This window comes from Thalassophryne amazonica, chromosome 8 (assembly GCF_902500255.1).
Source record: "Thalassophryne amazonica chromosome 8, fThaAma1.1, whole genome shotgun sequence".
Taxonomy (NCBI): domain Eukaryota; kingdom Metazoa; phylum Chordata; class Actinopteri; order Batrachoidiformes; family Batrachoididae; genus Thalassophryne; species Thalassophryne amazonica.
In genome coordinates, this window is record NC_047110.1 from 91,743,404 (window position 1) to 91,769,544 (window position 26,141).

Consider the following 26,141-nt stretch of genomic DNA (forward strand, 5'->3'; position numbering starts at 1 on the left):
CCAGCAGAACCAGGCTCAGGGAGGGGCAGTCTTCTGCTGGGACTGGTTGGGGCTGAGGGAGAGAACCAGGAAAAAGACATGCTGTGGAAGAGAGCAGAGATCAATCACTAATGATTAAATGCAGAGTGGTGCATACAGAGCAAAAAGAGAAAGAAACACTCAGTGCATCATGGGAACCTCCCAGCAGTCTAAGTCTATAGCAGCATAACTAAGGGATGGTTCAGGGTCACCTGATCCAGCCCTAACTATAAGCTTTAGCAAAAAGGAAAGTTTTAAGCCTAATCTTAAAAGTAGAGAGGGTGTCTGTCTCCCTGATCTGAATTGGGAGCTGGTTCCAGAGGAGAGGAGCCTGAAAGCTGAAGGCTCTGCCTCCCATTCTACTCTTACAAACCCTAGGAACTACAAGTAAGCCTGCAGTCTGAGAGCGAAGCGCTCTATTGGGGTGATATGGTACTATGAGGTCCCTAAGATAAGATGGGACCTGATTATTCAAAACCTTATAAGTAAGAAGAAGAATTTTAAATTCTATTCTAGAATTAACAAGAAGCCACTGAAGAGAGGCCAATATGGGTGAGATATGCTCTCTCCTTGTAGTCCCCGTCAGTACTCTAGCTGCAGCATTTTGAATTAACTGAAGGCTTTTCAGGGAACTTTTAGGACAACCTGATAACAATGAATTACAATAGTCCAGCCTAGAGGAAATAAATGCATGAATTAGTTTTTCAGTATCACTCTGAGACAAGACCTTTCTAATTTTAGAGATATTGCGCAAATGCAAAAAAAGCAGTCCTACATATTTGTTTAATATGCGCATTGAATGACATATCCTGATCAAAAATGACTCCAAGATTTCTCACAGTATTACTAGAGGTCAGGGTAATGCCATCCAGAGTAAGGATCTGGTTAGACACCATGTTTCTAAGATTTGTGCGGCCAAGTACAATAACTTCAGTTTTATCTGAGTTTAAAAGCAGGAAATTAGAGGTCATCCATGTCTTTATGTCTGTAAGACAATCCTGCAGTTTAGCTAATTGGTGTGTGTCCTCTGGCTTCATGGATAGATAAAGCTGGGTATCATCTGCGTAACAATGAAAATTTAAGCAATGCTGTCTAATAATACTGCCTAAGGGAAACATGTATAAAGTGAATAAAATTGGTCCTAGCACAGAACCTTGTGGAACTCCATAATTAACCTTAGTCTGTGAAGAAGATTCCCCATTTACATGAACAAATTGTAATCTATTAGATAAATATTATTCAAACCACCACAGTGCAGTGCCTTTAATACCTATGGCATGCTCTAATCTCTGTAATAAAATTTTATGGTCAACAGTATCAAAAGCAGCACTGAGGTCTAACAGAACAAGCACAGAGATGAGTCCACTGTCTGAGGCCATAAGAAGATCATTTGTAACCTTCACTAATGCTGTTTCTGTACTATGATGGATTCTAAAACCTGACTGAAACTCTTCAAATAGACCATTCCTCTGCAGATGATCAGTTAGCTGTTTTACAACTACCCTTTCAAGAATGTTTGAGAGAAAAGGTTGGAGATTGGCCTATAATTAGCTAAGATAGCTGGGTCAAGTGATGGCTTTTTAAGTAATGGTTTAATTACTGCCACCTTAAAAACCTGTGGTACATAGCCAACTAATAAAGATAGATTGATCATATTTTATCATATTTTTTATTCAGAGATATTTTAAAACATTAGAAAAAATGTTTTTTTACCATTCATTTTTATCATTGAAGATCAAAAGTCTGGGTGTGGGACAAGCACAAAACGGCAATATTTGCATATAATGATGCTGACAAAAGGTGAAAAAGTCATCATAGACTACTAGAACACATTTCTTAAAACACTTTCATTGTAAAGATAACTATAAAAGTGTGAAATTTCCCCTTTTTTCTGTTTTTCATACAATATGATCAAAGGACATAAGTGCCCGTAGTCTAAGAATCACCCATTTATTTGTTCCTTCTTTCAACAAATACAGAAGTAACAGCCATCATTATATGCAGATAAAACATAATAATCTGTACATCAGAGCCGTCCCTCTTAGGATCTGCCTCAGCTATCAGTGCCGTGCATTTCAATAAAACGTCTGAGAAGGAATTTTTTTATTTTTTTTTAATTTTTTTATGCTTATACCCTGAACACCCACTCCTCCCACCAGTCACAGTATTATTAGACAAAACAAATGTAGAAAACAAAAAAATTTCCAAAACATAATGATAAACCAAAGGCGCAAAGTATTGATGGCTTGAATGTCAAATAGTTGCGATAGAATTTAAAAATGGTTCCCAAATTCATTCATATGTGTCCAGTTGTCCATTTATTTTACAGATGAGTCCTTCAAATGAAGCAGTTTCTGACAAAGCGGTGAACCACTCTGAAAACGTGGGGCCATTCTGTCCTTTCCAGTGTCTTAAGATGATCCTTTTGGCTGTGGTCAGTGCGGTCTTGAGCCAAAGTGCCTTTTCCCTGGTTATACCAGTGCTAGAATCCAGTACATTCAGAAGGCATTAAGACAGTAACATAATTTTTCCATAATGTTTCCCCAGTAACCATCAAGACTGGGACAATTCAGAAACATATGGAGTATATCCCCAGGGGCGGAGTGACATCTCCAGCAAGTATCGGATAGACTGATCTTAGCCCTATGTAACTTCACTGGTGTCCAATATAGTCTATTAAATATTTTAAATTGTATCAGCTTAGAACGTGCATCCCTCATCGGCTTCAACATATGTTTAACCAGGGCATTCCATTCATCTCCATTAAAATTTGCCTCCAGATCTTTTTCCCACACCTCCTTCAATCCTTTATTAGCATCACTAGTATCTTCGTGTAAATATTTGTACATATTGCTAACTACATGAGGTAGACTATGCAATTTTTGAAATTTAGATTGTACCAGTGATTTAGAAAGAATAGTAGAGAAAGATGTCGTTAGCTTTGTCAGGCAGTCCTTCAGCTGGATATACTGCCAAAATTCTTTGTTGCAGAGGCCGTAAGTTAATTGAAGATCTTCAAAAGTCTTAAATTTATTATCATGAAAAACATGTTCTATCTGACGAATTCCTTTATTAAACCACTGTCCCCAGAATACAGTCTTCCCTCCTATCATAAGCATAGGATTTTTCCAAATTGACGCTGAGCCAACGAGGACATTTTTTTCCTTTTATTAAGCTGCAACCACACTTTCCGCATATGCATTATAACTGGGTTGGATTTAATGGTGACACTGGGGACTTGAGACAAATAGTGTTCAGCCTTAAACGGGGTGTTGATTTCATCTTCCAGATGTACCCATAACGGTTTATCATCCCTCTTTGATCAAAGTGAGGCTATCTGGGCAGCTGTGAAGGTATCATGATATAGCTGTAAATTGGGCAGATTCAGTCATTCTGGGTCGTTTGCCTGCCCACACAAAGCTGCAATAGGGTCAGTTGAGTCTTGTGCTTTCCAGACCAGATGTAATAAATGTCTCAAGCTATCAGAGGAAGGCCTACCCCTGACAAACCCCACCTGGTCAGAGTGTATTATTTCAGATATTACCTTATTGATTCTAATTGCGAAGATTTTTGTGAAAAATTTTGCGTCACAGAACAAAAGACTGATGGGCCTGTAACTGCCACATTCCAAAGGATCTTTCTCCTTCTTGGGTATGAGGGTGATTAATGAATCAGACATCGAAGAAGGTAGTTTTTGAGAAGAGATGGCAGAGTTGAATACTTTTAAAAGTTCTGGACAAAGTTCTGATTCAAATTTTTTATAAAATTCATTTGGTATCTCATCAATACCAGGGGTCTCTCCGTTGGGAGAACTATTTAGATGTTTCTGTGTAGGCTCTCAGTTGTCCAGGTGGTTTCCATAGTAGAGAAGCTTGAATCTTCGACTGGACTGGGTTGCTTGACGTGAGGACGTTTCGCTTCAAATCACAGAAGCTTCCTCAGCTAAAATTCTTGCTCTGGTAGTCTGACCTCTGTCTTGACTCTTGTAGAGAAGAATAAACCAGAAACCAACAAAAGCTGGAGTTTTTAACCTAACCAGACCCCTCCTACCGAGAGGCCAACTGCTATAGGCTAGTGACTAAACAATAGCTCTAATTAGCACCTATTGTGCTCTAGTTAGCACTCTCCTAATGACAGGACAGAAGCCTCCCCTGTTGGCTCCCTTGACGACCCTCCTGATGACGTGAATGACTCATTACCATGAACAAAAGACTGAAACTGCTTTGACCTGAGAACCCCATTGTAAACAGGGGACAAAGCGTGTCTGAGACCCGCCCCCCCGGTTAAGGCTGGGTTTCAACTGTTTTACAGAGAATGCTTCTTGACACCTCTCTCAAACCATTTCTTCTCTCTGGCTAAGATTTTAACTTCCTTGTCCTCAAACGTGTGGTTAGTGTCTTTCAGATGGAGATGAACTGCAGACTGACGTCCACTGGCGACCTCTCTGCGGTGCTGGTATAGCCTCTTGTAAGCAACCTTTAAACAAGATGTAGTGTGCTGTAGTTCTCCATATATTGGAGTCGAGTCTCAAGCCAAGCAACTTTGTAATTTAGGTCGGACGTGATGCTGGCTAGGCTTGTGTGGCCGTCTTCTAAAGTGGACACTCTCTCCTCGGTCTCACTGATTCTGTTCCCCATGTTAGACACCTCTGTTCTTAGGGAGTTCATGCTGTCTTTGATGCTTATCACATCGGCCCCAACCTTTTGTAGATCCACTTGATGTTCGCGATACATGCTTCTAATTTCTCCAACAAATGATGCAAAGTCACCCACTGGCATTTCTGCCACATTTCCCGTGTCCCTTTCTGAAGTATCATCTCTTGTTGCAGATGCATTTCTAACTGGACTGTGGCCGGGGATGTTAGCTTGGCTATTGTTAGTCTCCATACGCGTGGGGTTATCTGAGTTAGCTTGCTCTGTGTTAGCTTTGTTAGCCCGACGAGCGTATTTGATGGTTTAGAGCGTTTAGAGCTGGATTTACTCATGAGTTCTGAGGTTCCAATAGTTGTTGTAGTAGAAATTAATAAAGTAGGCAGTCTATAATTGGTTAAATTAAGCCAAAACGTCCCCTGCTCTTCAGCACGCAGCTGCTCCTCGCCGCATCACCACCCGGAAATCCTTCAATTTAGCACTTTTGAAATCTTGGTAACTTGCTAACTTACCTACTGTTGTGTGAACAATGCAGATACAAATAAATCTGCTTCAGTGATTCCCCATGAGCTGTTTGGATATGCATTTCTATATTTTCACTCAGTAATTTTTTTGAACACAGAAAACAACACAATTAAAAATTAAGTTATAGTGGCCTGTTTTTAACTAAATTAAATATTCACTGCCAAAATAAATGCGACATTTATCATGTCTTTCCATGTAATAGAAACATAAACAAAAAAGTCCTGTGAACATCTTTCCAGTCTTTCCTGTGTGCATCTGTCAGCCTCCTTGTGTGGCTTCGTCCAGGGGCCAACAGCAGTCAGCAGCTCAGGGTATGGTCAGGACCATAGACAGCTCCAGCTACTTAGAATATATTCTCATTCTACCATACTTGTATTAAAGAACTCCGTGGGTGCTCAGCAAGAAATTCTGCCTGAAAAAGGGAGGGCAGATGCACGAGCGCATAGACAATTTTCTGTTCAATGGAAGGCCCACCTCTCAATATAGTTCAATAAAAGTTTTGATTTCATCACAAGTAACTGACCCGTTTAGTGCCAGATGGTGGCAGATTTTTTTTTTTTCCACTTTATTGTCAGCTCTCGTACTGCAAACTTTAAAATTGATGTTATTGTTATGTAAATGCTATTGATTGGCCACTCTAAAATGTCCACTTTCATCACACAGTGTCAAAACGAAACACTGAGTAAAATACAATAAGATAAATAAAATAAGAGAGTAAAATAAATTCCGTGCTGATCACTTTTTGTGTATTTAAAGCGAAGCAGTGTGTTCTTTGTATTTTTAAGACACAGCACTGTGTTGCTGTCCGCATCCCACAGAAGCCTGTGCAAACTCGCTGCTGCCCATTGATTGGCACAGCAGCAAAAGGTACAGTTCTCACATGACCCTAACCATAGCAATAACCCCTAACCCCAACAAGGCTGTGCTACATATGAATGTTATTGATATGGCTGCGTACAAATAGCCACTTCCTAAAACCATTCACACACTGAGTAAATATAAAGTCTTAAACTGACCTCTTACATTGTTTCATTTGGATTCATCATCAGAGTCTGATGAGAAGATGTTCTTGTTTTGAAAGACGATGTCAGGAAAATACTGTAATTCCTTATCGTGGAAATTACTGAAGAAACACAGTATTTTGTTTTTATTTTTAAAGAAATCTGTCAGTGTTTGTCTGCTCTGGGTGCGTTCCTCAGCCTGAACCAGAGAACTCAAGCACTTCATTCCATCAAGAAAATAAGTTATTTTAAAAGTTGAAATGTATTCCTGCCAGTGTTCGGCCATCTGACATATCTTCAGCGTTCTGCTTGCGATGAAAATAAATCCCACTTGATCCACCAAGACCAAAAAACAAAAAATGAGTAACAATGACCTCCGAGTGCGCTTCTTAGTGTGAAACGCGGGACAACAGAGCTTTGTTCCACCAATATCAACCAAAATAAATGACAGGCGGAAGTGAACATCACTGGGTCTCTCCTTCTTCTTCTGTCGAGTTTATTGGCAGTTTGTAGAGACATTCTCACCAGCTCATTGTAAAAAGAAACCTTTTCAAGAATGATAGTGGCATCAACCAGTTATTGCTCCTTTATGGAACGGTTCTGTTCCAGAACATAAAAAAACAAAAAAAAACCAAAACAAAACATAAAGTTTCTGGTTTTGTTTTCATTTCTAGCAAAATACCAACACATTTTACAAACCAGTTCAAAGCGTTGGTCAAACAGGCAGTCTGATGAAGAATACAGTGGCTTTTATTGCCAGAAACACAGTTCATGTGAGGTTATGCCCTCCATAAGGGCCCCTTTACACATAACACGATTGAAGCCGACTAGCGCACGAAGGAGACTTCATGCATATATTGACTTCATGCTTGGTTTGTGCTCTGACATGCACTGTCAGCTGTGGGACTTTATATGTAGACAGGTGTGTGCCTTTCAAGAAACATCTCAGCCACTACTACCACCACCTAAGGAGTGGTATATTTCATTTTGAAATTAGCATTTAGTCATACTTAAAGCTTTAAAGGACGTTTAACGTCCCAGTTAGCAACACAACTTCAAAGTACTCATGGTTGTCTCACTCTGCAATTCTCGGCATTACTCTGCGTGTGACGTAGTTAAGAGCAAAACAGAAACATCCCAGACAGAGACAGATAGAGCAAAATGAATGAGGTTATGTCCAATAATGAAGCTTCAGACCTTTTCTTTGAATGTAGTGGCTCGGATTTACAGAGGAGACAACACGCTTCACCCCAAAACTCTTAACTTTTTCAGAGTCTGTCGGATTTTGGAACTTAAAGTATCATGATGCTGCCATTTGTGTCACAGGATGCTGGTTTACTGCTGCTGTGATCATGGACATGTCGACATGCAGAGATGTATGTCTCGTATTGGGAAAAACTCAGAAGACACTATTTTCAGGAGCTAATGGAATATCTAATGTGCCATGATCCTGACAGAATTTGAGTTGAAGGCAGAGCTGCAATTGGAAAACAGAAATGCAGGTGCATTTTATTCCTCTATCAGAGTGAGAGGAATAAAATACATCAGAGATCACTAATTATTAGCACGTCTGGAGAGACTTACTTGAGTACTTTTATGTTGTCTTGGTAATGGGGACATTAAAAAACGTGAGACATGTCCTTTAACATGCTGCTTTATTCAGCACTAAAGCTGCAGTACCTTTGTCAATAACCAAATAGCGCGCGTGTGTGTGTGTATCAAAAATGACCTTTCTTTTGGCTGCGTGACAGTTAAGAATAATGTTGTTCAGTTTTGGATGGTACAGATGAAATGTCAATTAATTAATTGACATGAACTGGGGTCACTCATGTAAAGCGTGGGTGTTTCACTCTCTGCATACTCATTTCTAATTACACACTATAATAAGCTTATTGTAAAATAATATTAGGTAAAATGAACACAAAATCTCACCTCAGACTGAACAAACTATTTTCTTTATTAGAAAGAAACACAGAGGTTCAAGCCCTCACTGGACTCTAAGTGTTACCATGTTACATGCCATATATACAGTTATACAGTAGTGTTCAGAATAATAGTAGTGCTATGTGACTAAAAAGAATAATCCAGGTTTTGAGTATATTTCTAATTGTTACATGGAAACAAGGTACCAGTAGATTCAGTAGATTCTCACAAATCCAACAAGACCAAACATTCATGATATGCACACTCTTAAGGCTATGAAATTGGGCTGTTAGTAAAAAGTAGAAAAGGGGGTGTTCACAATAATAGTAGTGTTGCATTCAGTCAGTGAGTTCATCAGTTCAGGTGTCCCCTATGTAAGGATGAAGCCAGCACCTGTTGAACATGCTTTTCTCTTTGAAAGCCTGAGGAAAATGGGACGTTCAAGACATTGTTCAGAAGAACAGCGTAGTTTGATTAAAAAGTTGATTGGAGAGGGGAAAACCTATACGCAGGTGCAAAAAATTATAGGCTGTTCATCTACAATGATCTCTAATGCTTTAAAATGGACAAAAAAAACAAACAAACAAAAAAAAAAGACGCGTGGAAGAAAACGGAAAACAACCATCAAAATGGATAGAAGAATAACCAGAATGGCAAAGGCTCACCCATTGATCAGCTCCAGGATGATCAAAGACAGTTTGGAGTTACCTGTAAGTGTTGTGACAGTTAGAAGATGCCTGTGTGAAACTAATTTATCTGCAAGAATCCCCCACAAAGTCCCTCTGTTAAATAAAAGACGTGCAGAAGAGGTTACAATTTGCCAAAGAACACATCAACTGGCCTAAAGAGAAATAGAGGAATATTTTGTGGACTGATGAGAGTAAAATTGTTCTTTTTGGGTCCAAGGGCCGTAGACAGTTTGTGAGACGACCCCCAAACTCTGAATTCAAGCTACAGTTCACAGTGAAGACAGTGAAGCATGGTGGTGCAAGCATCATGATATGGGCATGTTTCTCCTACTATGGTGTTGGGCCTATATATCGCATACCAGGTATCTGGATCAGTTTGGATATGTCAAAATACTTGAAGAGGTCATGTTGCCTTATGCTGAAGAGGACATGCCCTTGAAATGGGTGTTTCAACAAGACAATGACCCCAAGCACACTAGTAAACCAGCAAAATCTTGGTTCCAAACCAACAAAATTAATGCCTTGCAAATGTGAAGAAATCATGAAAAACTGTGGTTATACAACTAAATACTATTTTAGTGATTCACAGGATTGCTAAAAAAGCAGTTTGAACATAATAGTTTTGAGTTTGTAGCGTCAACAGCAGATGCTACTATTAATGTGAACACCCCTTTTCTACTTTTATTTTTTTTACTAATAGCTCAATTTCATAGCCTTAAGAGTGTGCATATCATGAATGCTTGGTCTTGTTGGATTTGTGAGAATCTACTGAATCTACTGGTACCTTGTTTCCCATGTAACAATAAGAAATATACTCAAAACCTGGATTAATCTTTTTAGTCACATAGCACTACTATTATTCTGATCACTACTGTACATAAAAGTGCAACATCACAATGGGTAAGCTTCTTATTTATTATATACTCTATCACATAACTGTGTTGAAAATGGCATCATCACTTATTAATTTGTCTTCTTTCAAAACAGCATCCGACATGAGAAAGCAACAAAATCCCTCTAAAACATTTTCAAAGGCACTTTCACAGGTACATACTACTGATGTACAAATTACCACAGAGTAACTTACAAACCTACACACCATGATGTTACGGAGTGACAAAAACACACTTCTTTTATTTTTATCATAACAACTGACACCGAGGGGGCACCTGTACATCTCTGGATCTAATTTTCTACATCAAAATCTTCATCGTCAAAGTTTGAGTAATTTCTAAACAGCTAAAATGTTTATAAAAATAATGAAAAGTTAGTAATTCGGAAATTAACTTTTGATTATGTGTCCACATTTGTCAAGTCAAAGACAGTGTAAACCCGATGTTAGTGAGACTGCTTATTACGTCTTTCAAAGGGTTAATTCACCAAACACTCCCACCACACACCCAGTGATGCTATTATCTACAACACACACACACACACACACACTTTAAAAGACAATTTCACTTACTTTATAACAAACCATTCGTATTGAAGTGCTAGCAGTCAAGCCTCTTGAGTGCTCTCCTCACTTTGGTAATTGTACCGTGTTAGAGAAATCCTGTTGCTTACAACACACACAGGTGGTGACATTATTAAATTAATATTGAAACCATTTTACTGTGTGCTACATCTGTCATAAAGACTTCCAATATGGATGCAGTGTTGACATAAACAATAGTAGGATGTTAGAAAAAAGCAACAGTGATGAACTCTGAATGAAGACCAGGACCCTGTGCTTCATAAGCAACTCCAACAGCCTTTTTTTTTTTTAATTTTGCATGTTAACAAAAGCAAACATGACCCTAAATAGGAGGCTCACAGGTCATTGCTTGTACAAGGTTATTTCGAAAAGTTCTGAACTTCACTTGGAAACAAAGCTTTCCGGTGTGTCCTTCCACACAAGGATAGCAAAGCTTTAACATCGGTGGACCAAGTGCATTGAAGTTAAGGGAGATTATGTAGAAAATTAATGCAGGAACAATCTTTCTTCGGTCATGTTGTCTGGGTGAGGCTGAGAACTTTGCTAAGTACCTTGATACCTTATACCTTAATTGATTTATTTGTGAAAATTTTGCAGAACTCGTTCACTGACTATTAATCCTCCGTGCACTCTGCTAATTGGACCTGTAATGTTCTGACGATCATAAAGTGTTACGTCATTGTTACTTTGAGTCATCAGCTGCCTAATTCACCACCATTAACTCCAGCCATGTGTCAAAAACATAAACAATTATCTGAGAAGAGCAGAGTAGAGCACTCAGAGTCTCAACTGCTAACGATGTTTTGAAATGACTTGTAGAAAAGTAACTCTATCCTTTACGGAAGGTGCAGCCGCACAGATGGGATTATTGCATTAAAGATTTTGCAGACTGAGATGTGATTTCATGAGGAAAAACTGTGCGACTTCCTTCTGCCCGTTTCACACACGCAGGTGCACAAAACCACTCAGAACACAACTACCAGCATTACCATTCCGAACGGGAAAATAAAGACCACAAGCAGTAAAATCTGATGTTTGAGAAAGTTCGCACACACTCACGCTAACAGTCTTTAGGTCCATGGCTACTGCAGCACTCCTGCGGGGTGCCGCGGTGAGTCTGTACAAACGAATGTGAAGGTTACATCATACACAGAGCGCAGATATGCGTTAACATCCGCACTCTTAACGTACAGTCTTTGGGTTGATTAAGTCGAACGAGGCATAAAAGAAGCAATGGCACAGCGTTTACCAGCTCATGAAGGAAGGAGATGATTCGTTAAATTAATCATAAAAGAAATCTACACAGAAGCAAAGGCAAACATTTTCCTGCTATTTTTTTTTTCAAACATGATGCAGGAAATCAAGAGTTGTTTTTAAACTCAGTGGTTTTATCCAACAGGCATCTCAAACCAGACAATCCAGAAAGTTGCACGTTAAATTATATTCTAACCAATTCAATACAAACATGATGTATTTTCGAGAACAAGCTTGGCAGTTTGCAGAGTTTACACGCTAACGAATAAAACAGGCATTCCGATTAAATAAGTGTAGCGACAGCGTACCGTTAGTTACCACGGGCGAGCAAAAAGCCGTTATCGCCTGAAACATTAGATCACTGGTGTCCTGGTTTTCACAGCACCTTTTTGTTGTTAGTAACATGGAACCAAGTGAGGTGAAAGTTTGACCCGGTGCATCTTTACCGACATTATAAACAGTTACTGCAGCTTTAAAAACACATCTGTTTCTGCTACTCTACAGTTCATAATAATTACAGGCTCAGGAACAAACGGAGCAGCTACATGCGTGACTTTTGTTCCAATACTCACTGATGTCTGTAAACTAAATCAACAAGTGTAAGTATTCTAAAAGCTACAGGAAGCCTTTGTGATTTGTTGTTTCTATTTATAATAATTATAATAAAAACATGATATTTTTAACCTAAGAATATCAGCACACAACTGTGCACGTGCCACCTGGACAGACCTGTCCAGCTGGTTCTGTTCTGTTACAGCAGTCTGTATGTTTGCACATGCAGTTAGTCTCTTCCAGTCCATTTCATCTATTTTACACTTCCTAAGATACAGTTTGTTTTGTTGAGGAAACACAGACGCTGGTGGCGAGATTGTAAATCCCCTGGAAGTAACACATGAAGTGTTTTTGTCGTAGTACACGTCGCAGGTCACATGGTGCAAGACTTGTCCAGAGGGTCCTGAGGCGACGCAGCAACAGGCTGCGGTGCCTGGTTGGACTTCGGTAGGACCATGGGTTTAGGTCTCAAGGCAGGCGGTTTGAGCTGCACCCCCATGCGGGGTGCCACCACCGGTTTGAAGGTGCTCATAGTGTCGCTTGAAGAGCTGGTGCTGCGGCGGTTGGGCGGCTCCATGTTGGCGGTGGACCTCAGTGGGATGCCATGGATGGGGCTCAGAGACTCACTGGAGCTGGCCGGCGTGGGGCTGCCACCACCACCACTGCCGCCGCCGCTCTCTAAGGTCTGCCGCTGCTCCAGGGTGTCCAGCACCACATCCGGGGCGTGCTTGGCCGAGCTCTGCCTCTCCAGCTCACGCAGCTCATTCAGAGCCGTGTTCATGGTTTCCTCTATGTCCTATAAGGTACAAACAGAGTGTGCGCGTGAGAGAGGGAAGGTATGTGAGCGGGTAGGAGAGAGGAAGGAGGAGGCAGCTGAAGGTGAAGGAGGAGAAATGTGGACACAGAGGTGAAAAAAGGGAAGAATGTTGATGACAAGAAAGATGAAATATTAACAAGAGGACCACAGTGACAGTTTTTCCACAAACACACCCAGCATGGTCAACGTGCAGAAGTTGAACATTACTTTATCCCTCTCTGTGCGTGCTCTTATCTCCAAGTTCACTTTTTAAAAAAAATTTACGCCTGTAGTCATATTGAAACTCTGCTCATCTCTCCTGAGAGAAATCCATCTTTCAAAAAATTATTATCAAAATAAATGCTTGAGCATCAACAGGTCACTTGTCAGAAGAGCTATGAATTAATAATCTTCATTCAGAGATCTTATATACATGGACAAAATTGTTGGTTGGAAATAAATGCAAACAAAGAAATTTTGTTCAAACAAAATTTAAAAAAAGAAAAAAATGTTCAAAGTTATTTGACACCAAGAACAAAACATAATGCTTCCATAAAGTGAAACCAAAATCCTGACAAAAAAAAAGTATGCTGGACAGTTATTGGCTCCCTTTGAATTTATGGTAAATGCAAAGAAAAACCCTGTAAAAGTGATGCTTTACTGTGAATTCATCAAAGGGTGCCAATAATTGTGTCCAGCATACATTTTATGTCAGGATTTTTTCACCTGAAGCCAAAAAGTATAACCATCGGGTGTTGCGAAGGTCTTATGTTGTGCTCAGCATAAGTCCAGTCCTATTACTGCCATGGTCTTCAAATTAACAGGGAACATTCTTGGGACACAGACCTTGGACAAGATCCAAGATGTCTAACGTTGACCTATTTTAAGAGGTCAAAAGGTTACATTCTGTTTCCTATTTTTATACTATAATTATGCAAATCTGCTTTTTTTTTTTGGAGGGGTGGGAGTGGGTCGGCATGCTGGGAAGGACATGGTGACAGCCAATCAGAGTAAAGAGGCACTGTGGACATCACTGGCTGGTCTGTCCTCTGGCTGCTAATTCAACATGGCGGAATCCGCTCTGAACCCGCTGCATTTCTGTGTTTATATAACACTTTCTCATATATTATGTAAAACTAGCGAGAAAGAAACACTTCTAAAACTGAAAATGCTGTTTTGTAACCTGATAACACCTCTGAAGTGATTTCAAAACATCTTGCGGATGTCAGCGTGCACATCACATCACGTGGTCAAGGTAACTTCCACCCTTTTCAAAAGCTCACATATGCGCACACATATGCTCTCCTGCAGACGGCATTAAAATGTAAATAAAATACTGTTTATGATTGATTGAGTTCTGCAAAATCTATATAAACATACAGAGGTGAATGTATCAATGATACACTGATAACACACACTCATCTTCAACCGCTTAGTCCAATCAAGGGTTGCGGGGGGGCTGGAGCCTATCCCAGCAGTCATGGGCGCAAGGCGGGGTTCACCAAGACAGGACGCCAGTCTGTCGCAGGGCCACAAACAGACAAGCAAACACATTCACACCCACTCACACACCTATGGACAATTTAAAGATTCCAATTCCACCTAACCCACGTTTTTGGATGTGGGCGGAAACCCCACAAACACGGGGACACATGCAACTCCACACAGAAAGCCCACAGGCAGAATTTGAACCCATGACCTTTGCTGTGAGGCAACAGTGCTACCCACTAAGCCACCATGCTGCCCACACTGATAACAATGAAGCATAAATGCCTGTTTCCATTAGTGGGTCCTGTGAAATTATCACATGACAAAATAAAGGGGCTTGACTGAACATGTACAAATTGTAAATAAGACAATAGGATCTTAATAACTTAATGTAAACTAACAAATTGTGTGTGTGTATATAGAATATATATTATATATATATATATATATATATGTATGTATGTGTGTGTGTGGTTTGCACTGGATACCAGTTTAAACTGCAAATTAGATAAAAAACACAATGCTCATATGGCCGAGGGTATTTAGCATTGCATTATGTTAAAAAATATTTTTGACTAAACAAAATTGCTTGGTTTGCATTATTTCTGACCATTTATTAAAATCTGTACATAAATATAGGGGTTACAACTTTGTCCAAGTGTGTAGTATTAATAAATAATTCATTAAATAAGGTTATACAGTGTATTAAAGGTCCCTGTGTCTTAGTTTTATGTTATCTCAGTTACCTTCAGAATTTCCAACTTGTATTTCATTCATAATACTTTTAAAAAGAAAAGTGTCCAAAATTTACTTAAGAGCTAAATACTAGCTATCTACGACAAACATTTCAAAACGCCATTCTGGAAAGCAGTCTTCGTACTATAGAACAAGACCTTTCAAAATTTACATAAAGAATGATTCAGACAACAAATTCACAAGCTGCTCTGTCTCCAGGCCAACTGGCACTCAAAAAACAGTTGTACTAAATGGACTATCTGGCACAATATATGACAGTTCCAAAAATAAGAACAGTGCGTCATGAAAAATAGTGAAACTACAGAAATAGGACCTTTTAAAGTTAGCATAACCTTAATGATTTGGCAACAAAGTTGCAAATTCATCTATGCCAACTGATACTCAAAATGATGACTGCAGTAAAAGGTCTATATTGCACCACATCCATAAAACATTTCCTGAAGATAAAACACATTTAAAACAGTGTTTCCAAATCGTTCAGACATTTATTCGCAATAAAAAAAACGACGAGGGGTGGACCAGTGCTCACACAAAGCCTGCTCACAGGCGAATGACGCAACCGACAGGCGTGAAAAAACTCACGCATGTGCACGAAGGTTCAAGCTTGGCTGATGCAATTACACGTGATTCAAATCCATATGGTTTTTGCAAAAAAAAACAAAAAGGTCCGATACTTTTTGGACAGACCTCGTATGTATATGATTATGTACTGGCATGATTAGTGCTAATTCTGGAAAAGTGGAAACGGAACCAGTTAATTCTCAGTGAACGTCATATACAGCATTATCAGTTACAGCCACAAGATGACACCATCTACACTCATGATGAGATGCTCCTGTATGCTAATTTGAATGAGATACAGTCTGATCCACAGTGCAGTGGAGAAGGTAGCAGTAATGAATCATTAAAATGGATGCCAACTGCCGTAAAAGAAGAACAGCTAAAAGAGAAGGTCCTACTAGATCTTAGAGAGCAGCAAGGAGGAGGATGGCAAGGCTAAGGTAAGACAAACTATAATGTTTTAAAAATATATAGTCATTTAAAAAAGCTTATTTACATTTTGTGGGTAAACCTGCACCTTTTAGCCACACTTTGACGTTTTTGTCTGTTCAATGATGACAAGAAAGTGTTTACTCAAGTTCTTTGAGCCTTGTACAATAAATTAACTAACTTAGTTAGCTTCTGCTTATTAATGTATGTTTTGGAATATAAATAATGTGCTGATTAAATGAAAGAAAGAAGTGAACTTATCCTATAAACTAGCAAAAGCTCAATTCATCTGTTTGTGCTCTGTGTTGCAGTGCTGTGCAGCTTCTGCGTTCTAACAGAACTGTCATATTTCTCCAGGCAGTGATGCAGTCTGCCCCAACACAAGCATTACACCCTTTATGTAGATATATTTTAATGAAAGCTATTTGCTCACTAGAAAGATGGAAAATTTACTAAGTCACCGTGTCAGGCTAAGCTCACTGCTGTCTGCCCGAGAAGCTAGTCTTTTGCGTGTATTTAGCACAAAGACACAGTCGCAGCCAGAGGAAGCAGAAGACAGGGACTGACTATGTTTTTACAGGGCGGGGCAGGGCTTTGATGGTGGAGGGAGCTGCGGTCGGGTCGCCGCTCGTCCAGCGCTGACCTGTGCGATGGTCTCCGGATCCAGCGCTTTGCCGCCATGGTGGTGCGTGTCAGAAAAACCCGTGTACTGGCCCGAGGAGGTGGAGCGTCGGATCGGTGGGATTTCAGTCTTCTTCAGGGACTCGTGGCGGCTGATGTTGGTCAGACTACTGTGGCCAGTACGACGGCGACGTTCGGGGCTGTCCATAGGCATGTGGTTACGACTCCGCAGCATGTCTCGCGGGCTAAAGTGGCTCAAAACAGGGGAACTGATCTCTGGGGTTCCACCATGTCCTCCATGACCCTGCTGGGAGGGGTGCACCATACAGTGGACATCAGTGGGGCGGACTGGGGGACGGCGAGATGGTGGGTCTGATCTTTTGCGGTGTCTGCTGGAATAGTAGAGAGGTAAAGAGAGGAAACATGAAAATCTACACATGTGGGAGTTCTGATTCATTTATGTATAATCTAATATATCACAGCAGAAAAATCAAAAGCTTAGCTAATTATGAGCAAAGCTACAGCGGACGCAGTCGGTCAGAGGCACAAGGCTCAAACTGAACCTGGACGAGTCCAACACTATTCACACCTAATCTGGGACGTGGACACTTGAATCTGACACTGTGTGAACACTTGTCTTATGCATCACTCAAACAGATACTCGAACAACAAATCATGCACAGCGTGGCTCCTCTAACAGTGTCACTACCGAAAGCTGTTTTTGTTTCTGTGTAGCTGACAGGACGCAGATTAAGCAGCAACGGTCTTAAGCTCTACTATGGTGACTGGAAGTAGTTCTTTTGCATACAGTAGTGTTCAGAATAACTTTGACGATGAAGATTTTGATGTAGAAAATTAGATCCAGAGATGTACAGGTGCCCCCCCGGTGTCAGTTGTTATAAAAATAAAAGAAGTGTGTTTTTGTCACTCCGTAACATCATGGTGTGTAGGTTTGTAAGTTACTCTGTGGTAATTTGTACATCAGTAGTATGTACCTGTGAAAGTGCCTTTCAAAATGTTTGAGGGATTTTGTTGCTTTCTCATGTCGGCTGCTGTTTTGAAAGAAGACAAATTAATAAGTGATGATGCCATTTTCAACACAGTTATGTGATATATATAATAAATAAGAAGCTTACCCATTGTGATGTTGCACTTTTATGTACAGTAGTGTTCAGAATAATAGTAGTGCTATGTGACTAAAAGATTAATCCAGGTTTTGAGTATATTTCTTATTGTTAAATGGGAAACAAGGTACCAGTAGATTCTCACAAATCCAACAAGACCAAGCATTCATGATATGCACACTCTTAAGGCTATGAAATTAAAAAGTAGAAAAGGGGGTGTTCATAATAATAGTAGCATCTGCTGTTGAAGCTACAAACTCAAAACTATTACATTCAAACTGCTTTTTTAGCAATCTTGTGAGTCATTAAACTAGTATTTAGTTGTATAACCACAGTTTTTCATGACTTCTTCACATCTGCGAGGCATTAATTTTGTTGGTTTGGAACCTGATTTTGCTCGTTTACTGGTCACTGTCTTGTTGAGATACCCATTTCAAGGGCATATCCTCTTCAGCATAAGGCAACATGACCTCTTCAAGTATTTTGACATATCCAAACTGATCCATGATACCTGGTATGCGATATATAGGCCCAACACCATAGTAGGAGAAACATGCCTGTTGTGTGGGCCACCAGAAGAGGAGGTACTGCTGGCCCACCACCAGAGAGCGCCCTGCCTGAAGTGCGGGCTTCAGGCACGAGAGGGCGCTGCCGCCACGGACACAGCCGGGGTTGACAGCTGTCACTCATCAACTCATGACAGCTGTCACCCATCTCCACTTCATCAATCCACTCCATAAAAGCCGGACGTCATCTCCACCTCGCTGCCGAAATATCATCTACCTGTGAAGGTAATTTCTCTGCTGACTTAAAACTAAATAATAGTCTGAACTCTTTTGCAGCCGTTTTCCTGTGGTGTGCCTTATCTGCTGGATTGGCGTTTGGTGTGAACAGCGACGGCTACGCTTCACACCCAAACCAGATAAGTGGTTTAACAGGAGCTGCACGAGTGTGTGATTAGAGGTGGAGGTGACTTTCCACCGTCTGTTTTTGTTACTGGGTGTGCACACACCCACATCTCACTGTTTGTGCTCCTCGCCAGCAGTACCAGATCCGACAGTCGGGGACGGTGATCACCTGGGAATTCGGGACTTGGCGGCTCCAGTATTCACCAGGTTCTGTGGCGGTGGAAATCGTGTGGTTCCGGCTCTTCTCAGGACAGACATCTTCTATCCTCGAGCCTGCCCACACGTCACCTTTGTGTATTGACTGCTATCAGATTCTGTGATTGTCTGTATAATCGTTGTGCACATTCACAACATTAAATTGTTACCTTTTGGCTCATCTATTGACCGTTCATTTGCGCCCCCTGTTGTGGGTCCGTGTCACTACACTTTCCCCAACAATGCCCATATCATGATGCTTGCACCACCATGCTTCACTGTGAACTGTGGCTTGAATTCAGAGTTTGGGGGTCGTCTCACAAACTGTCTGTGGCCCTTGGACCCAAAAAGAACAATTTTACTCTCATCAGTACACAAAATATTCCTCCATTTCTCTTTAGGCCAGTTGATGTGTTCTTTGGCAAAATGTAACCTCTTCTGCACATCTTTTATTTAACAGAGGGACATTGCAGGGGATTCTTGCAGATAAATTAGCTTCACACAGGCGTCTTCTAACTGTCACAGCACTTACAAGTAACTCCAGACTGTCTTTGATCATCCTGGAGCTGATCAATGGGTGAGCCTTTGCCATTCTGGTTTTTCTTCTATCCATTTTGATGGTTGTTTTCCGTTTTCTTCCACGCGTCTTTTTTTTTGTGTCCATTTTAAAGCATTGGAGATCATTGTAGATGAACAGCTTATAATTTTTTGCACCTGCGTATAAGTTTTCCCCTCTCCAATCAACCTTTTATGCAAACTATGCCGTTCTGTCTAGGGGACACCTGATTCACACTGTTTGTTCCACAAAATTGACGAACTCACTGACTGAATGCCACACTACTATTATTGTGAACACCCCCTTTTCTTTTTTTTTTTTACTAATAGCCCAATTTCATAGCTTTAAGAGTGTGCATATCATGAATGCTTGGTCTTGTTGGATTTGTGAGAATCTACTGGTACCTTGTTTCCCATGTAACAATAAGAAATATACTCAAAACCTGGATTAATCTTTTTAGTCACATAGCACTACTATTATTCTGAACACTACTGTATGTGTTACCTTGTTCACTCAATGTAGCCTGTAGGTCAGTGACCGCAAACAGAGAAGTTTTCCGCAGTAAAAGTAATGTATTAATTTGTCTGAATTTATTTGTGCGGCCTCAGACATTTTCATTCAGATTTACAGGGAGTTTCATCATCTCCATCAACAAAAAGTCATAAGGAGTGCAGCTATAAACGAGCATCTTAAGATGAGGTAATTACTGCTTTTCCTGCAGAGCACCGGTGTCTCTGTTGTGTCATTTCAACAAATTAACATGAATAAATGCAACAATCTAAGAAGCTAAACAGCTGCATGTGCAGACACAGAACATGTCCGCACCAAATGTCTGACAAATGTAAACGCAGGAATTTGTGTGTGCATGTGTGTGTGTGTGTGCGCATTAAACCTGCTGACTGCATCAACAGTGAGACTGCAGAGACTGGGGTTGTAAACAAATGCAGGAATCATTGATAACCTGCAGGGGGAGCTGTCTACATTCATAACATGAGTCTCCTCTGGAGCAGATTTGAGCTGTGCAGGCTGCAAGGGGCCATGTGAGTGACAGCTCACCATCTCTTCATTGTGGCCGTCCAGTAGATCAGCTCTCACACTCAAACTGTGTCATGACCCAAACCATGCACTTCACTAAAAATGTTACATTGTTAGATGTAACGGTTGATGTCTGGCCTCTATCTGAGCTTTAAAAAGGCAACATTTCTGATATTTCATGAATATTGGACACTGAAGAGGCATATCTGAAAAGACTGGAGAGATTTTCACTTTCCATGCTACAGAAATGTATGTGAAAATGTTGTAAATACCACGGGGGGGGGAAAAAAAAAAAAACTGTGATAACTCTCACTCGAAGAGCAACGTCTGACCAAGTTTTAGACACCCTAGAAAAATCTGGATTAAAATGTCATGTCTGCAAACCAGCACCCTAATTACTACCACAAATTCATAAAATAAAATGAATTAAAATTGCTCTATAACTGCAAAAATAACAATACAGGAGAAAAAACCCAGAGCCATTGTCAGAATGTAAATACACTGTATGCATCAAACTGTCCTAAAAGTCTGACATGCTGTTATGAGTTATGTTGTTCACAAGGAAAATGCCCACCCTCGCTGATATCAAAATGTATGTAACCAAACAACCCTAAACTGTAATTCTGCTACGTGTTGTTAATGAGTTATCATGTACACAAGATAAATCATGTCATCATCATTAATATTCAAATATACACACCATGTAATTACTGAGTGTAATCAGAGCATTTATTCCAGAAGGTGTACCTATGGTTAAAGTATAAAGTGCCTGCTATACGTTGTACTGTAGGTCATTTGCCGGGACTCTGCTCTTCATGTCCTGGTCATCCTGGCCGACACCTGCAGAGAGAGGGTTCGATGGGCCCACACAGCGCACACACTGTCTTTCAGCCGCTGGCGTGCGCAAATAGTTGTAGCAACAGGTGTACGAGGCATCTGTGATTTTACATGTTTTGTACACGATTCCTGCTTCATGCACACTTCATGTGCACATCAACTAAATTTGCACTGTGTGTGAAGGGGCCCTTAGTATGGCCAAAGCACATGGTCACCTCACTAAGTTTGGTCTTCTTAAGGTTTCTTCCTCAAACCAAAAAAAAAGGCTGAGGGAGTTTTGACAGTGTGTTTGCTCAGGGGCTGGGTAAGGTTTAAAATCTGCTTGTGTGTGCACATTTGAGGTGATTTATGCTGTGATTTGTTGGTGTATAAATAAAACAACAACAAAAAAAGAATAGAATAGAAAATAAATAAATCAAAAAGAACTGAACTTCCTTGCATCCCTCTGTGCAGACACCAAAAGTTAAAAGCATCGCTTCAGTGTCACTAAGTGGCGAGGAGAACATGGACCCCTTCACCTGCTGATGCTGTCAGGCGAGTGTGTTGTTCCCTGAAATGGGAAACAGATCTAAATAAAGCTTGGGATATGAATGATTCAACCCTTAGGAGGATTTGTCTGAACAGAAAAGCAGAAAGTGAGTGGGCGTGGACAGACGTTAGGGATCACCTTGAATGTGATGACGGCCAGACAGCGTGCCAGCGTAGGCGGGATTAAGGGAGTTTGAGGCGACTCATTAAGACTGATGTGAAAAAAGATAACTCATTTTTCATTAGAATACAAATAACCTGCAACAGTGTAAATGGTGCTGATGCTATGATTCATCAACATTTGCACAGTGCAGCAGAGAGCGTGAGCGAGCTTCCCAGACGTCTCAAGGTCAATTACATCACAAGAAATGAGAATGCAGCAAAGAAGTGGTGCATGAGCCAAAACACCAGTGTGCATGTAACAGACACCAGCCAGCACTGGGAGGGCTGTTACGCCACCGTTCAGCTTAGAGAAGACACAAAACAGGATACGCTAAGCTGGCCGCGGGTTTGTTGTAACTGCTGTGTCCAAATGAGCAGTGGTTCACTTCAGCTGCAGCTACAATGGATTCCTGGTGAAATTTCCTCCCATCTGAAGGAAGAGCGCCGTAACCTACATACATCACTTTGGCTTCTGTTTTTTCCCCCTCATGCAGCCTGAAAAGTTTTGAAGTTGTGTGTTTAATTCCCGTTATCTTCACCAGCCAACAGTAATTAAGGAAGTCAGCTTTCACCTTCCTCATGTTCCAGTTCAGTTCTTTATATTACAAACTAACAAACCACGACAATGTACGTATTTTTCTAGATTCTGTCTCTCACAGTTGAAGTGTATCTCTGCTTAAAAATTACAGACCTCTCCATTCTTTGTTACGTATGTTGCCCAAGTACAAGTTGCATTTGTTTTTTTTTGTACTGGTTTCCAACAACTTTCCAGTGTGACTTATATTCCAAAAATTCACAAGTTTATTATTAATAATAGTGAATATAATGATTATTTATATGGAACTTTCCCAAGAGTCAAGCACTAACAAAAAAACCCCAATAATAAAAGAATAAATGCCAGTAATAAAATACATGAGACAATGCACAAAATCCCAAATTAAGACATTTTTACGACTTACACTACGATTTGCGACCGAATGGCCCCCTAAAAATCGGTCCCCCCGATGTCGTGTTTCACAGATTAACACCTCGTTTCTGCTTCAAACTGCACTCCAATCATCATCTAACTCAGCGACAGATATCTGAAGCTTTTGTACAACAATCATTTCCACATAATTTCAGCATTATTTCATCATAAAAGGTGGTGGAAGCAATCAGAGCACCGCGGCTAAACAAGCTGCTAGCTGATGCGTTCATTGCGCATCGGACAGTTTAAAGCGTCACAGAATTTTGCCTCGCATCTGTTTAAAACGGCCTCGTTTCTGCTTAAAACTGACTTTAGAATGATTTAAAAGGTTTCACCTTTATCATCTGATAGTTAATAATTCCATTAACTCCATTTGTTTGCTCTGGGCGAAGAGACTCCGTCTCAGATGTGCTGCCGTGGTCCAAAACAATGCATGCGCAGATGCAAGGGCGGATCCGCTCAGTCTGCGATACCGGTGCAGCTTATACTCTGGAAAATACAGTATGTCATAAATGGAAAAGCAGAATGTGTTCTACTCTTCCTTGATTTGAGGGTAATGTCTCCACACAAAAGTGACCATCATCCAGAAATAGTTTTCAGTTTTTGTTTTGATGGCGACCTGAAATGTTCCTCAGTTTTTGTGTTGCAAAGTGGTTGCCTGGTTTGGAGTTCGGTAGTCTCGTGGAAGTTTCTAATCCATTGTAAATGCTTTTGTCTGAATGTTAACTGACAGTGGGGTTTTTTGTACCTGGTGGTATTTATTTGTTAATCAATTTCAACACCACACTTGTTTTTATCTTTCCCACAAATTTTTAGACTTTCAGAACAAGTTTTGCAAAACAGATGACAGCATGAAAAATTCAATGTGCCAGATTTTTTTTTGGTACACTCCAGTTTGGAAACCAACCTGGTGATGTAAACCTCAGAGATCCTGCTGTCAGTGGGCGAGGTGATGTCTTTCCCCAAGCATTTATCTTCTGCAGCATGGCCGCTGCCGGCCTCGCTGTCAGCTTTTCTGACTCAGTGTGTCTGAGAAGTTGTCATCTCTGGGACATGGAGACAGAGTGAAAGAGCGAGAGAGAGGAAATGACAGACAAGGGAAAAAAAACAAACAAACCAAAAAAAAAAAAAAAAAGAAAAAACCAGAAAGTGGTCAATCAGTCAATCTCTCATATTTGTGCCAATCACTCAATAACAACATTTGACTGCCAGCATTTCTCCGAGGTCCAGAAAGGTCAGATGAATCATATTCCGGGGTCTGTCAGCGTGCCACTGCGGCAGTGATGAGCACGGATCCCACAGCGCTCACGCAGCCAGGTGCACGAGCTGTGAGGGTGGCACCAGTGCACATCTGTGCTGCTGCCTCTGTGGTGTTGTATATAAAATGCAACTTGTTTAGCAGATACAGTGTCGAGAGCAAAGTCGTGCACTTCAGCAGAGGGAGCAACAAGCAAAACCTACAGACACGAGAGACACCCTAAAAGCCTGGAGAGGAGACATCCTATACTGAAACACTTTCTCTGACGTCACTCTGCATGTTTTATTTTGGGATCTTTTATGGGACACGTGAAGACTGCAAACCCTGGTTGCTCTGACTATCCTCAGCCTGCTCCGCGTTAAGTGCAGAGGACGACTACAACGGCTGTAAATTCTGCAGCTCTTTAATCAGCTAAGGCATCGCCTCAGCAGTGATGGTGATTTACTGATAGAGCCGCACTGATGGGACAACAGTGAGGGGAAAAAAGGAAAGAGGGGAAGGCTTTCTAAAGGGGAAGGCTTTCTAAATGCTTTTTTCCTTCCTTTTTTTAAAGTCAGCTGCTCAGAGATTGACGTGATTCTGTTCCTGTCCTGGACAGACACTGAACACAGTCCATTAGGATGAAACAGTCGGTGCCATAACCTTCTTGGAACAGAAAGGCTGAATGAGGGTCCCAAAGATGGGGAAGATTTCAACTTTCCTTTATCCCTACCTTTGAACCTGACTGCTGTCCTTTGATTGTGATCAATTATCTTTGATCACTCATCTTTGATGCTATCCTTAGGTCTTGACTGCTGACCTTTGATCCTAATCACTCATCCTTGAATCCACCCTCGGACCCTGACTGCTGTTCTTTGATTGTGATTGCTCATCTTTGATCCCATCCTTAGGTCCTGATTGCCGAACTTTGATCCGGGCATTAGATCTCAATCATTCATCTCTGATACTGACTGCTGATCTTTGAACTTGGCGAAGTTTGAGATCACCTTCTGATAAAACAAACAGAAAAAGAGAGAAAATATACCTAATCTGAGTAATGTTAAATCCTATCTATTGATACGAAATAAAATTATGAATAATAAAAACACCAGGTTTAAATTTTAAGAAGTAAGTATAAATAAGGTAAAGGAATTCCTGAAATCCTATAAAGACAAGCCCCCGGGTGTTGATGGTCTTGACGGTAGGTTTCTCAAACTAGCAGCTGATTCTATCGCTCCTGTTTTATCCCATATAATAAACCTCAGTTTTACTTGCAACACATGTCCGCAAGCGTGGAAACAGGCTAAAATGATTCCACTACCGAAAAATATGTGTGCTTGCAATGTGTGCTTGCTCTAGGGGTTGGTAAAGTTAGATCTTACCGTGTGAAGCGCCTTGAGGCAGCTTCTTTGTGAGTTGGCACTGTATAAACTAAATAAATTAAATTAAATTATAAACGACAAACACTCACATGTTTGTACTACGATATATTGATGTGGCACAGGCCGTCGATGCCATTGTGCGTCCCTCCCACCAGTCTTCTGACGCTCGCTGATATAGCAGCAATGAGGCACCTTCTTGAAGGATAGCTCTCGGGAAGACCGGCCAACGTAGTCAAACTTAGCAATGGCTTCGATGGGCTCACCCCTCTGTCAACCACACACAGATTAGACAGGTCAGGTAGGTTAGGGCAGGAAAAGTAAAGAAGACTCCTCCCATGTTCAGAAAGTTTTAACCCTGATAGGTCTTATCATATAAAAAACAAAATGTTAGCCCATCAGGAGAGTCTAGGAATTGGTGTAAGATTGTTTTGCATGTTTTATGTGTGAAACTCAGCAGTGTAACACCACGGG

At 40.7% G+C, this 26,141-nt stretch overlaps 1 protein-coding gene across 1 annotated transcript in view; it reads right to left on the reverse strand.

The window, feature by feature from the left end:
* Positions 1-11,618: 11,618 nt before the first annotated feature.
* The window catches only part of LOC117516093 (SLIT-ROBO Rho GTPase-activating protein 1-like), a 245,944-nt gene continuing 231,421 nt past the window's right edge, over positions 11,619-26,141 (reverse strand). Inside the window, 8 exon segments of the mRNA XM_034176985.1 lie at positions 11,619-12,884; positions 16,762-17,131; positions 23,959-24,065; positions 24,067-24,097; positions 25,750-25,792; positions 25,795-25,812; positions 25,815-25,865; positions 25,868-25,937. Of these exon segments, the coding sequence (XP_034032876.1) occupies positions 12,462-12,884; positions 16,762-17,131; positions 23,959-24,065; positions 24,067-24,097; positions 25,750-25,792; positions 25,795-25,812; positions 25,815-25,865; positions 25,868-25,937 (1,113 nt within the window). The 3' untranslated portion in view covers positions 11,619-12,461.